Genomic DNA, 13133 nt, shown 5'->3' on the forward strand with positions numbered 1-13133 from the left:
GGCTCGCTCCTCCTCGTGGTCAAAGGCATCAAGGAAGGCTACAGTGCGACAGAGACTGCCCTGAGCTGGCAACTCACTGGGGGAAAAGAGGGAGCACTTGTGAAGTAAAAGGCAGGCGGGGCAGAGAACTGTTCAGAGAAGGGCTGAGCTAAAGCTTGAGCAAGCTGAGAAATGTCATTTGGGGTCATCCCAGATTGATTTCATTTCACAAGTTATTGAACAAGTTTATTTTGGGGGCGGGGGGGGTGTCATGTTTTCCCCTGGAGGCGTGCACTCTGCAGGCTTGAGCTGCGTTGCCGAAATGCTCGAGCACGTCTCTGCTGCGGCTCACACCGGTTCTTCTTTGGCTTCTTCCGGCCCGGTGCTGAGCCGCAGCAGAGCCCTGGCGGAGCCCAGAGCAGCCTCAGCATCCACAGAGCCCGGCTGCAAGGAGAGAAAGCAGAAACCGCCCGTCACTTGAAGGCTGCTGTCCCCCTTGTCCCAGCCGCCCGCGGTGCCCAGGCCATGCTGGCCGTGCTCAGAGAGCTGCCCGAAGCCGCCCGTCACTGCTGCCTTTGGCAGGAGAGCAGGATGGCAGGACACGTGCCACCGCCCGCAGCCAGCCGTGGCAGATCCACCTCCTCAGCAGCTGCCCATTGGGATGCTCCTGTGCTCGCTGCCATCTCCCAAAAGCCCTTATCCCAGCCGTGCCAAGAAGACGGGGACCCACCGCACGCCACCCGCCGCCGGAAGAAAAGCTGCTCCCAAGCGATGTCCTCGGCCTTCTCCAAGGCCCCGTCCCATCCACGCTGCAGCTGGTCCCAAGCACTTCCCGATCCAGACTGGACACCACCTACAACGCTTCCTTTAAGGGAAACAAACAACAAATTAATGAAAAGGGATTACAGACAAAAAGGAGAAACAAGAAAAAAGGTAAAAAGTCTTCTCTCTGTTGGGGGCCTGAGGAAGGCCCAACCTTCCCTACATGCTGGGGAAAAACCCACCCTCGGGCGAGGGAAGCCCACGCTTTCTCCCCTCCCCCCCGCACTGACCCCCAACAGGCACAGCGAGCCCAAAGCAAACAAGCCGAGTGGAGCAGCCCAAGCCCTTCCTTTCCTGCAAAACAAAGCAGCCCGTGCACAGCTCCTGGAGTGCCACCTCTGCTCCTGCCATGGGGGCTTGTTTGTGTCGGGCTGGCTGCCCCAGCCCCAGCCCCAGGAACAGTGGGCGGTGGGGGCTGTTGGCAGGGCCAGGGGCCGACTCCCATTTCCTAAGCACCCCAGCCCATCCCGCCCGCCCTGCCGAAAAGCAGCTTGGCAGCCGGCTGAAGAATTAGTTGCATCCGCCCCAGCAAAGGGGGGAACCTTTGCTTCCCGGCCAGGCTGTGCAATGCCCAAATCTGGGAGCATCCCCCTGGCTGTGGACTCATCTGTAAATTCGCTGTGGAGCCTGGCTTTGAAGAAGGTGCCAGAATCGAAGCCCATCATCTTCAGCTTGCCGGTGGCCAGGTCGAGGAAGAGCTTGCCATCCTTGACGTCGCCCTCCATGTCTCCAGCAGCAGCAGGAGTACAGCTTCTCCAGGGGCTCCTTCTTCCCTGCGGCTGAGAGCAGGCTGTCAGTGCCCCGCCCAGGGCCCCGGCTGTCAGTGAAGCAGGACAAGCAAAAGCAGCTTGCACGGCGGCCACCAGTGCTGGGAAGAGCAGCTCAGCGCCAGCACAAGGGCTGCAGGTCCCCATCTGACGACCCCTGCGCAGCGATACAGGCAGGGCAAAAAAGCCTGCATTTCTTGGCTTCTTCTGGCCAAGGCACGTGTGGAGCTGTAACTTACCGGCTCCCTGGATCAAAGTGTGCCTGTGGCTCTCTCCCTTCTTCTATGGATGATGAATATCCTGCAGCCAAGGATCACACGACAGGTCTTCTAATGAGGGCCTGTCCAAGGAGTGCAGGGACAGACACCATCTGATCAGTTCCTTGCAGTCTGTGGGGAGAAACCAGAAAGCGCCGGTCAGTTGCAGAAGGCTCCTGTCCGCTTTGCCCCACTATTGCCATGCCCAGGCCATGCCATGGGGGCTCCGAGCTGTGCCTGAACTTTCCCATCCATTCTTTGTTTTGGAGGAGAGCAGGAGAGCGAGGCATGTGCCACCTCCTCGGCAGCTGCCAGAGCGGGATGCTCATGAGCCCGCTGCTGTCTCCCAGTACTGCTATTCCCCCCGTGCCGCAGGGATGAGCATCCACCTTGAGAGAGCCGTTCTGGGAGCGACAGCTGGCCCCAGCTGATGTTCCGGCCCTTCGGGAACGGGTGCTGCCCGCAGACCATCTGGTGCAGCACGATGCCCAGGGACCAGACGGTAGCTGCCTCGCCGTAGTACCAGCCAAAATGGGTCCATTCCGGGGGGCTGTACGATGGTGTTCCTACGGAATAGAGAGGCACTTCATTAGCGGGATGCTGCCTGCTCCCGGAGCCTCGCCCCAGCATCCCTGGGCACGCGGGGGCCGCACCGGTGGCACGCGGCATGACCCGCTGCCCTCTCGCCAGCGCCTGTGACTTGTGGACAAACTGGGGGTTGTAAAAGAAGCCACCGGTGTCACAAGAGGGCAGCGGAAGCCCGGGCAAGGCCCGAGCATTCCATGCAAAGGGAAAACCCGCTCAGTGCCGGGGGTGGGAAAACCATGCCTTCACCCTCCCTGCCTGCATTGCCCCAAAAAAACATTCTGAAGCCAAGGCAAACAAGGCGAGCTGAGCAGTCCAAGCCGGTTCTTGCCTGCACACCAAACCGGCGGGTGCACAGCTTCTGGCCCCCCCCTCTCTGCGACCCCCACCCACGGGTGTGTTTTTGTCACACTGGCTGCCCCAGCCCCAGCGCCAGTCCTGGGCAGAGTGGCTGGCAAAGGCTGCCAGCAGGGCTGGAAGATGGCCCCCCCGGCCACCCGCACTCAAAAGCAACTGGACTGAAAACTCGGTCCCATGACTGGCATCAAAAGGGAGAATCCCCGCTGCCACAGCCAGGTTGGGCCGCGAGATGCCGGCACCGGGAGCCTACCCCAGCGAGGACTCACCTGCAAAGCTGGTGTAGGCTGTCTTGCAGGTAGGTGCCGCAGCCAAAGTCAATCAATTTGGCCTGGCCCGTGGCCAGGTCAACCAGGATGTTCTCTGGTTTCAGGTCCCTGTGAAGGACCCCGCAGCTGGTGCAGTGCCGCACGGCCTCCAGGACCTGGCGGAACAGCTCCCGTGCCACCTCCTCTGACAGGAAGCCCCGCGCTCGAATGAAATGGAGCAGGTCCTGAGACTGCTCCGGCCGCTCCATCACCAGCACCACGTTGCTGGGGAGCTCGAGCCACTCGAGGAGCTGCACCACACCAGGGAAGCCGGTGGACACCTTGTCCAGCAGCACGACCTCGAGTGGTGCGCTGGTGCCGTTGGGCTGCGGGAGGAGCACGATGCCGTCAGTGGGGCTGATGCCGTGCCAGGGCTCGGGAAGCCCTCGCCCAGCCCGGGATGCTCTGCGCCCTCCGCTGCCCCCACGCCCGCTCTCCCCCGAGGCGTCCTGGCGCCTTCCACCCTCCCGGGCCTCGGCTCATCACCGCCCGTCACGCCCCGCCTTCTCCCGCTGCCCACCACCCCCACCCCATCCCCCCCGCTCACTCACCAGCTCGCCCCAATGACGGATGCGGGTCCGTGGCACCCATTTGATGGCCACCTGCAAGCCAAGGGGAGCAGCGGGCTGAGCTCGCCGCCCGCCCTGCCGAGCCCCATCCTCCTTCTCCTGCGCCCTCCTCCGCCCCCCGCCTCCTGCGCCCGCCGCCGGCCCCGCCACTCACCGGGGCGCCGTCCGAGAGCCGCGTGGCCGCGAAGACGCTGCCGAAGCCGCCGCGCCCCAGCAGCGAACCCTCCAGGTAGCGCTCCCTCAGGCCCTGCAGCGCATTCCCTGCCGGCGAGACGCGGCTGTCAGCGCTCGGCCCGGGGCCAGAAACGGCCGCCGGGCGCCCCTCAACCGCCCCGGGCCGGGTATCCCCAGATGTTGCCTCTTTCGAAGGGGACACCGGCGGCTCGGGGGCGGGGGCCGCGCTGCCGAGCGGAAGAGCTCGGACCGGGGAAGACGCTGCGGACGCGGCGGGAGCGGCCGCGCCGTCTGTCTCCTCGGCGGGTCCCGGGAGGAGCCGGGGCCGGGGCCGGGGCCGGGGCCGGGGCCGGGGCCGGGGCCGGGCCAGCCGGAGCCAGAGGCTAACAGTGCTGCCCAAGAGGCAGGCACTGATGCCCGCCCAGCGGCGCCACCGCCAGTAGGGCAAGAGCCGGGCGGAGGCGAGACCGCGGCGGGACGCCCGGGGGCGGGGAGGGCGCAGCCCCGCCCGGGGCCGGGGGCGGGCCGGGCGCATGGCCCGGCCTGGCATGGGGAGAGGGAGGCCGCGGAAGGGGCGGAGGGGGTGGAGCACTGAAGGGAGAGCGGGACAGGGGATGCGGGACACTGGGAGAAGGAGAGGAGGAACAGGAGAAGGAACGCAGAGGGTCTGGAGAACCGCTGCTCTTGTATTGCTCTTCTGCTGCTGCCGCTGCTGCCGCTGCTGCCGCTGCCGCTGCTGCCGCCGAAGCGCTGGGAGCGTTGGTCCGCGTGTCCGTGTGTCTGTTGCCCGGGTGTCCGTTTTTGCCCCACGCGCCCCGCGGCCGAGCCCCGCGCGCCCCGCGCCAGCACGGGCCGCTCCGGGGCCGAAGCGGAGTCCCGGAGCATCTCTTCCTCCCGCAGCCGCGCCAAACGCACCGTCTTGTTTAGCTTCTTCTTCACCAGATTGTAACTCTTCCTTGCGGCAGTCTTGCAACTTGCCCCTGCTGCTGCTGGCTCGCCCCGCGCCGCGGTCTCTTGCTCGCGAGCAACCAAAGCGCTGTCCGCGCTTTTCGCCTGGAGCAGAGCAAAGTGCTGAATGAGGAGCCTGCCAGCGCCAGGCAGAGGCAGCCCCGTGGGAGGGCAGAGCAGGACGTGAGGAGGGAGACGTGCAGCCCCTGCGCGGTGCAGCGCTGCTCCCCGGCCGCTCGGCGTGGGCAGTGCGAGCGGCGGGGCCGTGCCCGGCGCGGTGCCCTCGTCGCCAGGGCTGTTGCTGTTTTCTTGTCCGGTTCCAGGTGAAAATCGGAGACTGCCGATAGGAGGCTTCAAATAAAAGAGTGGAAACACTCTTTTTGCTGAGTTCTGATGCCGGTCCAATAGAGCAGCTAAGCTCTCAGCTGTTTGCCTCCTCCCTGCCAATCCAGCACTTTCAGCCTGGAACAAAGGCCCTCTCTGCAAAGAAACTGCTGGCTGGTTTCCCTCTCCTGCTGTTCATTGACACAGGTAGAAAAGCAGACTAGTTTGGATGCTGAGTCTGTCCAAACAGACAGTGAGCTTTGCCATGTGAAGCCAAGACACGGAGTCTTGAGCCCTGCGACAGTGTCATGGGAATCACCTTTGTTGCTGCTGCTGTCTGTTGTCACTGCTGAGGGTGCAGTCCCATGGGAGCACATGCCCTGTCTCTAGAAGCCAGAGCCGAGCAAGGCACTGGGCTCTAAAATCTTCCCTTGGCAGGCTTCTGGGGTCTCCAGCATTGCTTTCAAAGCCAAACAGGGAGAAGGCAAGCTGTGTGTAGCTCTTGGTATTGTAGAGTGTCTCAAACTTGCTAAGTCCTAGGTGTTTGAGATAAGATCAGTTTGGAAGGACTGTGAGGTAGAACTAGTGCAAGACAGAAAAGGGGAGCATAGAAGGGAAGCAATTAATAGTATACGGGAACATCTTGGGTTGTTTCTTTCCGTTTGCATGTCCCTTCTGGGAAGCTGTTTTGCTTTTGCAAGAATCTTGTCCACAGTGATGTTTGCTCTTTTCAAGACCCTTTCCTGGAGACCGAGCTGGAGCTCCTGTCACAAGATGTGCCATCACATGCAGCTTCTCTTGGCTTGCCACACTGTGCGTGCAGCAGGACTCTTGCAGCAAAGCAGGACCAAGGTTTTGAGAGCTTGACAACTTGTCCTTTCTCCTCCTGGTGGACTAGCGAGTTGTGCCGTGGGTAAGGTTTTCGTCGTTACTGTTGTAGGCTAAGGAAACAGGAGGAGGGGGTAGCAGCAATTGTTAGGCTGGCTGAATGGAGAGAAAGAATCTCCGGAGCCTGCAGCCAGAAGTGGAGAGCTGGGGGCTAATCCTTCCAAGCTCTCAGTGGACATCTTGCAAGTGAGCTGGACTGTGAAAATGGTCTGACAGAGGCAGTTGGTTTCTGAGTTCAGCGTAGATGCTTGCACATCTGGTGCGTTGGTGCTCAAATCGAGAGTGCAATCGGTTCACAGGAAGCAGCAGAAGAAGCTGGAGCTCGCCGAGCAGGCGACTGAAAGAATCTGCAAAGGAGAAATGCGGGAAATGACTTGGTGTACCTTGCCTGGAAGAAGGGTAGTTTTTTCAAATAATTCCTAATCCGTTCCCTTGGCTTTTGACTTTCCTAACAAGGCCATTTGCATCCCCGATTCAGCACGAAGCGAGAGGCCCGGGCTTACGGAAGTGCGCCAAAGATTCCTCTGCAGTGACGCTCAGGTGAAAGAGGAGCGGGGCGCCTGAGCAGCCTCCGGGGAAGCATCCCGCGAGGTGCAATTTGCGCCGTGCTGGGAGAGGAGCAGGGGGAGAAGGATGGGCCTTGCGTAGCAGCAGCAGCAGCAGCAGCAAGTTTGGGCCGCAGGACATTGGGCCTGCGCCGCTGCCCCACAATGGGCGGGCGTGTTCCCGGGGCTGCGGCCCTGGCACCGCGTCCGCTGAGCTGCCGACGCTGCGGGAGCTCCCCGGGCTGGGCTCGGGTTCCCGCTGGGACTGGGCAGCAGGCTGTGCTCTCACTGTGGTCAGCAGCAGCGGGACGTACCTCTGGACATCCACGTCTCCTGCTGCTGGGAAGAAGCAATGAAGCGAGTGCAGAAGTTCTGCTTCCTCTTTCTCCCGGTGGATTTTTTCGTTTCATTCCACACTCCAGAGGCAATTTCTGTGCTGGCCTCTGGCAGCTGATTCTATTTCAAGAGCACCAGCAAAAGGGCTGTGTTTGAGCGCTGTGAATGTGGCCTGTATGGCTTTCATTCTCCTCGACTTTTTGCTTATAGACCTGTGAACATTTCAAGATCTGCTAATCAGGATGCCTGCAACAAAGCATCTGAATTCCCCATCAGAAAAGCACTGTGGCTAGCACCGATCAAAAGAGGCAATTGCAGTTTTTCAGATAAAATTCAAGTGGCAACCAGAAGAGGGGGAAGAGCAGCCATGATCTGTAATTCCCAAGGCAAACGCAAGAAAAGCCTCCTGCTGTCACCTGAGGATGAGTGAAACGGTGCTGGGAACAGTGCTGGAACCCGATCCTTTCTTTCTCTGAAGGTTGCATCAGGGCAGCACAGCCGGGCTCTGAGGAATCAGGTCTGTTTGTGGCTGATTGTGTCTCTAGTCCAGAAATTCACCGGGAAAAACCTCTTGGGAAGCCGAGGCACAAGCAGGTGGGAAGGGGCTGGCGCTGCTGCTGCTCTTGGCCAGGAGCCCCGGCTGTGCCGGTACAGGGCCCACTGCGCGGTGGCTCCTGCTGCTGCCAGAGCTGGGCGGGTCTCAGGGACAGGGAATGGACACGGGGGACAGCAAAGGCTGTGGGGGGCTGCAGCGATGTTCACACATGGGCCAGCGCCAGCACAGAGCTTCAGCCCCGCAATTATCCCAGAGGGAAATGCTGGGGAAAGGCTCCATTTCAGCTTTCCTTTACTCATCACTGTGAAGTGACCAAAATAAAAGGAGAACAAGCAGAGCCCGATCTCTTCTCCTTCGGAAGGAGTCCCATGCCTTGGGCTGTGAGAGGCCATGAGGGGCTGTGAAGGGCTGTGAGGCGCCATGAGGGCTTGTTAGGGGCTGTGAAGGGTCGTGAGGAGTCGTGAGGGGCCGTGAGGGGCCGTGAGGGGCCATGAGGGGCCATGAGGTGCTGTGAGGGGCCATGAGAGATTGTTAGGGGCTGTGAAGGGTCATGAGGGGCCATGAACTGTGAGGGACTGTGAGCTGCCATGAGGGGCCCTGGGGAGCTGTGAGGGGCACCGAGGGGTCATGAGGGGCTGTGAGGGGCCTTGAGGGGCCATAAGGGTCTCTTAGAGGCTGTTGGAGGCCAGGCGCCTCATGGAACCAAGGGTCAGTTGTGCAAGCAAGGAGATCATGGTTGACAGTACAGAACTTCATGGAACCACAGGCCCATTGTTACACAGCAGGGCCGCAGAAGCAAGGAGATCATTGTGACACTACACGACCTCATGGAATCAAGGCGTCCATGTTACGCTACTGAACCTCATGGAGCCAAGGGTCCATTGTGACACTGCGGACCCAAGGAGACTGTTGCTGACAGAACGAAAGTTCATGGAACCAAAAGTCCATTGTGACATCGTGGGGCCTCATGGAAGCGTGGAGACCATTATGACACTTTGTTACTATCTGATTTACACCCAGATGGGCAAAGAAAACAAAATCTCTGAGTATAAAAAGGAAAGAACTTTGAAGGTTCAAAATATTCCCAGAGACGAGATTAAAACCAAACGAGATTAAATGTTGGTGCCAAAAAAATGGGTATCTGTTTATCTAATGGTAAGAGAGGCAAAGAGAAAGAAGGAGAAAAGTAGAGAAGAGTTAGAAAAAGCCAAGGTTACTCTAAAAGCATAGGATAAGTCACCACCACACTGTGCTACCTTTGTTGCTGCTGAGACAGGGTGGGGGAAGTGGAGAAGTTTTTGCCTTTTTTTTTCCTGCTGTTTGAAGCGTCTTATCTGCCTCTTCCCATCTCTGGAGCAGTTTGGCTGGAAAGCGGCGGCCCGTCCTCCGAGATGCAGGCTCCATGCTTGCAGCTGAACCTCGGTCCGCCTGGGACGAAGGAGCAGGGGTAGGGGTTGCACAGCTCACTCGGGATTTCAGTCCAGGGTGAAGGATTGGGGGGTTCTCCCCAGGCGGGCGGCGTCGGCTCCCGGAGGCCTCAGGGTGTCTCGTGGCTGGCGATGGTGGTGGTGTGGGGAAAGGCAAAGGGCAGGGATTCTACCTTTCGCTTTCGCCTCCACATTTTGCACCAGTTTTGCCTTCCTTTTTATGGGCCTCCAGGCGGGCTATGCACGGCCCGTACGGCACGTAGTTTCCAGGCGTTCAAAAGTGATTATGATAAGCAGCCATAATGACGAAGCACTTTTGAAGCCTTTCTGGTGCTGAGCAGTGATAATGACAAAGCATTTTTTGGAGCCTTTCTCCTATGATTAGGCTCTTGCACACTTCAGAACCAAGGGGCCATTGTGACACCGCAGGGCCTTGTATAACCAAGGGGTCATTGTAGCACGGCAGGGCCTCGTGGAATCAAGGGGATCGCAGTGACACTGTGGGGCTCCATGAGGCCACGGGGCCATTCTGACTGTGTGGAAGCAAGGATACCATTGTTACGCTACGGGGCATCACGGAACCAAGGAGGCCATTGTGAAGCAGCGGGGGAACCCGCTGAGACTATTATGACACTTCAAGGCCTTGTGACACCGAAGGGCCATTGTGGACCTGCAGGGCCTCGTGGAACCAATGAGACCATTGTGACATCACAGGGCCTCATGGGAGCCAGGGGCCATTGTGACACAGCCAGGCCTCATAGAACCAAGGGGCCCTTGGGACACTGCGTGGCACCATGGGGCCAAGGAGACCACTGTGACACTACAGGGCACCACGGAACTAAGAACTACGTAACAGTAAGAGGCCCAATGGAATCAAGGGGCCATTGTGACACCACAGGGCCTCATAGAACCAAGGAAACCATTGTGGCACTGCAAGGTCTCATGGAAGCAAAGGGCCAGTGTGACACAGCCAGGCCTTGTGGAACCAAGGGGCCACTGTGATCCTGGGGAGCCCAATAGAACCAAGGAGCCATTGTGACACTGCAGGACCTTATGGAATCATGGAGACCACTGTGACACTCTGTGACCTCATGGAACCAGTGGGCCATAGTGGTATTTTGCAGCCCCATGGAAGCAAGGAAACCGTTTGGACACAGCAAGGCCTCATGGAAGCAAGGGGCCTTTGTGCCGCTGTAGAGCCAAGGAGACCACTGTGATATTGCTGGGCCTCAGGGGAACAAAATTGTGATGCTGCAGGGCCCCAAGGATCCAAAGAACATGGAACAGGACTGGTTGGCTTGGCCCCCTGGGGCCACCTGCCTGGTCCGGCTGACCTTGGCATGTTGAGGGTTGCTTCTCATCTGCCCCTGAAATGCTGGAGTTCCTTGCTTTCCTTTCTGTGGGAAAGAACTGTCCTTCTCCTCCAGGGACCCATGGCTGAAATTAGGATTCTACCTCCAAATTTGATTCTATCCGAGGATTGTTCCCATGTGAAACCTGCCAGGACAGACAGCTCAGGCTGGCCTTGGCCTCTTAGGGGCCACCTCTCATCTGCCTTCAAAACACGGGGTGGGGGGCTGTGCTTTTCTTCCCATGGAAAAAAACATCTTTCAAGTCCAGCCATCCATGGCCAAAACTGGGAATCCACCTCTGAAATTCCATCTATCCAAGGAATAGCTCCCAGACAAAAGTTGCCAGGAATGTCCAGCTCCCCTTGCATTCCTGAGGGCCAGCTCTCATCTGCCTTTGAAACACTGGGGCTCCTCACTTTTCTGCCAATGGAAAAGAACTGTCCTTCTTGGCCAGACGTCCATGGACAAAACTGGGATTTGGCCTCCCAAATTCCCTCTATCCAAGGATCGCTCCAAGACAAAAGCTGCCAAGACAAACAGGTCTGGCTGGCCTTGGCCTCCTTGAGCCACCACTAATCAGCCTTTGAAACCCTGGGGCTCTGCCCTTTCCTTCCTGGGGAGAAGAGCTGTCATTCCGGTCCAGGCACCCACAGCTGAAATGGAACTCCACCTCCAAAACTCCCCATATGTCCAAGGGTTGCTTTCAGACAGAAGCTGCAAGGACAGACAGGTCTGGCTTGCCTTGGCCTCTGGTGGCTGCCTCTCATCTGCCTTCAAAACACTGGGGTTCTGTGGTTTCCTTCCTGTAGAAAAGAACCGACCTTCTTGTCCAGGTGCCCGTGGCCTCAAGCACATGATCACTACATAGGGACAAAGGGGCTCTGTGCTCAGTGGAGTGGAGCCTGAGGACAGTGGAGGAGAGTCCTGGGAGGGCTTGAAGGGTGGTTTCAGAGATGGTGGATCCTTTTGACATAGTAGAGAACAGCCGGCAAAAGAAAGAATTAATGCAAAGGGCAGCTGGGGAGGTCCAGACTGGACACAAGGAGAAAGGAATTTCTCTCCCAGGGCAGTGCTGTGGTGCCACGTGTCCCCCAGAAGGAGTCTGGAGCAGCCCAAGGCTTTGCGTGCCAAGGCAGAGCCAGGCAGGCCGCAGAGCCATCAGCAAAGGAAGGGGCCGGGGAGGTGGGGCAGCCGGGGGGATGAGGACAGCCTGCAGGGACAGAGACACAGGGCACGGACACTGTAGGACAGCCTGGGCCGGAGAGGGCAGAGGGATGTGCAGAAGCTGCAAGGCCCTGACAGAGGCAACTTCTGCAGCACTTTGGCCAGGGCTGCTGTCCCTGCCCCTGGGGCCAGTTGGGAGACAAGTGACCCTTGCAGCCCTGGGGCCTCATTGCCTCTTTTTTGCTGCTCAGCAGCATGGCAGGGGCCACCCCATGGTCCTGCCCTTGGCATTGCACATGCCCACATCCCAGTGCCCCGGGAAGAGTCCCGAGCAATGAGGGAGGGACAGGATCTGCCTTTCCGGCGGCTGGGGCACTGCCTGCAGCCAGCCCGGGCACGGCACAGAGGCACAGAGGGGTTCCATCAGTTAGGGCTGGGAAGATGCTGACAAGTGACCGGGGGAGAATCATTCCCAGCCCTTGACACAGGAAGCCTCTGGCTGCAGGACAAAGCAGCTGCAGTTCCTGAAATGATCTCCTCAAGCTGGAACATACCACTGACTGTGGATTCAGGAAGTACATTCTCTGAGTATCCCTGGTGTAGAACATGAGGACATGCTCAGGGCTTAGGCTCAGTCCAGTAATATTTCCAAGACAAGCCTTTCTATAAAGATGAAATTTCCTGAGAGTGTTTTCCGTTTCCTACTCTTGCGGAATGGGAGGGGGGGAAGTGATAAAGGAATTCTTCATTTTTAAGAGTCCCTAAGGCATGGGAAGTGTAACTTGAGTGCTCTGCAGGAGTTTCCTAAAGTGCTTTCAAGGCACTCCTCTGCCCACGGAGAGCACCGGCATCACCTTTGCTGGACCCGCCAGGCTTAGTCTGACCTGTCCTTTCTCCCACCTGCAAACAGAACCTGTCCCCAGCCAGTGCCCTGCAAACAGGCAGGTTTCTGTAGGGCCAAGGAGAGTGCACAGAGATATGGGGTCTGTGAGTGCTGGCAGGAAGAGATCAGGCACAGGGAAACATCTCCAGGAGGAAGATCTTCAGCAAGCAGAGAGAAGATCAGGCAATGAGAGAAAACAAAAGGCAGAAATGTTGTGGCACGGAGAGCTTAGAGACCTCCACAGGATGCCCTCGAGTGCAGCCCCTCCCTCTGAACAAGCCCCCTCCCCTCCTCTCTCCCTCAGCCAAGCCTCTGCCCTCAGGGCCGGGGCTCCAAGGCGTGAAGCCCCTCCTGTGCAGGCAGAGCTGCAGCAGAGCTGTGGGGCAGCTCTGCGGTCCCGGGCCCAGTTCCCTCTGCAGAGCACAGGGCCGGGAGCATCTGCCTGGCACTGGGGGGCTCTGGGAGGGGGCACAGCTGGCTCAGCTGGCTCAGGGTGACGCTGGCCCCAGTGCCCGGCTGTGGGCAATGCAGCCAGGGAAGGAGCTCCATCTCCCTACATCCAATGCCATCATTAGGACACTTGGCTTTCTTCTTGAGGATTCCCCCTAAGCTCGGAGCTTCCCTCCAGGACGCAAACAGGTCGTGTAGCATCTTTGTGTTACCTGAAAGCCCCACAGTGAGACACAGAAGTTTGATGATGGACAAAGTGCTGTTGGGTTGGTGCAATGAGCCATGTGTGTATTTGGCTACCAATGTGGGGCTGAGACCTAGAGAAGGGGATGGACATTTGATGGGCTGTGGTGGATCGATCTGCTCTCAGCAGTGTTGGGATGGTTTCTAAGGGAAATATGGGAGGGTGATTATCCTCTGTCTGACAAGGGTGAAAGCCCAG

At 58.9% G+C, this 13133-nt stretch overlaps 1 protein-coding gene across 1 annotated transcript; it reads right to left on the reverse strand.

The window, feature by feature from the left end:
* Window positions 1–1850: 1850 nt before the first annotated feature.
* Window positions 1851–4368, reverse strand: LOC138102095 (serine/threonine-protein kinase pim-1-like). Its single transcript, XM_068999861.1, is given in 6 exon segments — window positions 1851–1957; window positions 2215–2391; window positions 3037–3056; window positions 3058–3401; window positions 3627–3677; window positions 3799–4368. Coding segments are annotated over 6 exon segments (1269 nt in total).
* Between the last annotated feature and the right edge of the window lie 8765 nt (window positions 4369–13133).

This window comes from Aphelocoma coerulescens, unplaced genomic scaffold (assembly GCF_041296385.1).
Source record: "Aphelocoma coerulescens isolate FSJ_1873_10779 unplaced genomic scaffold, UR_Acoe_1.0 HiC_scaffold_60, whole genome shotgun sequence".
In the NCBI taxonomy this organism is placed as follows: Eukaryota; Metazoa; Chordata; class Aves; order Passeriformes; family Corvidae; genus Aphelocoma; species Aphelocoma coerulescens.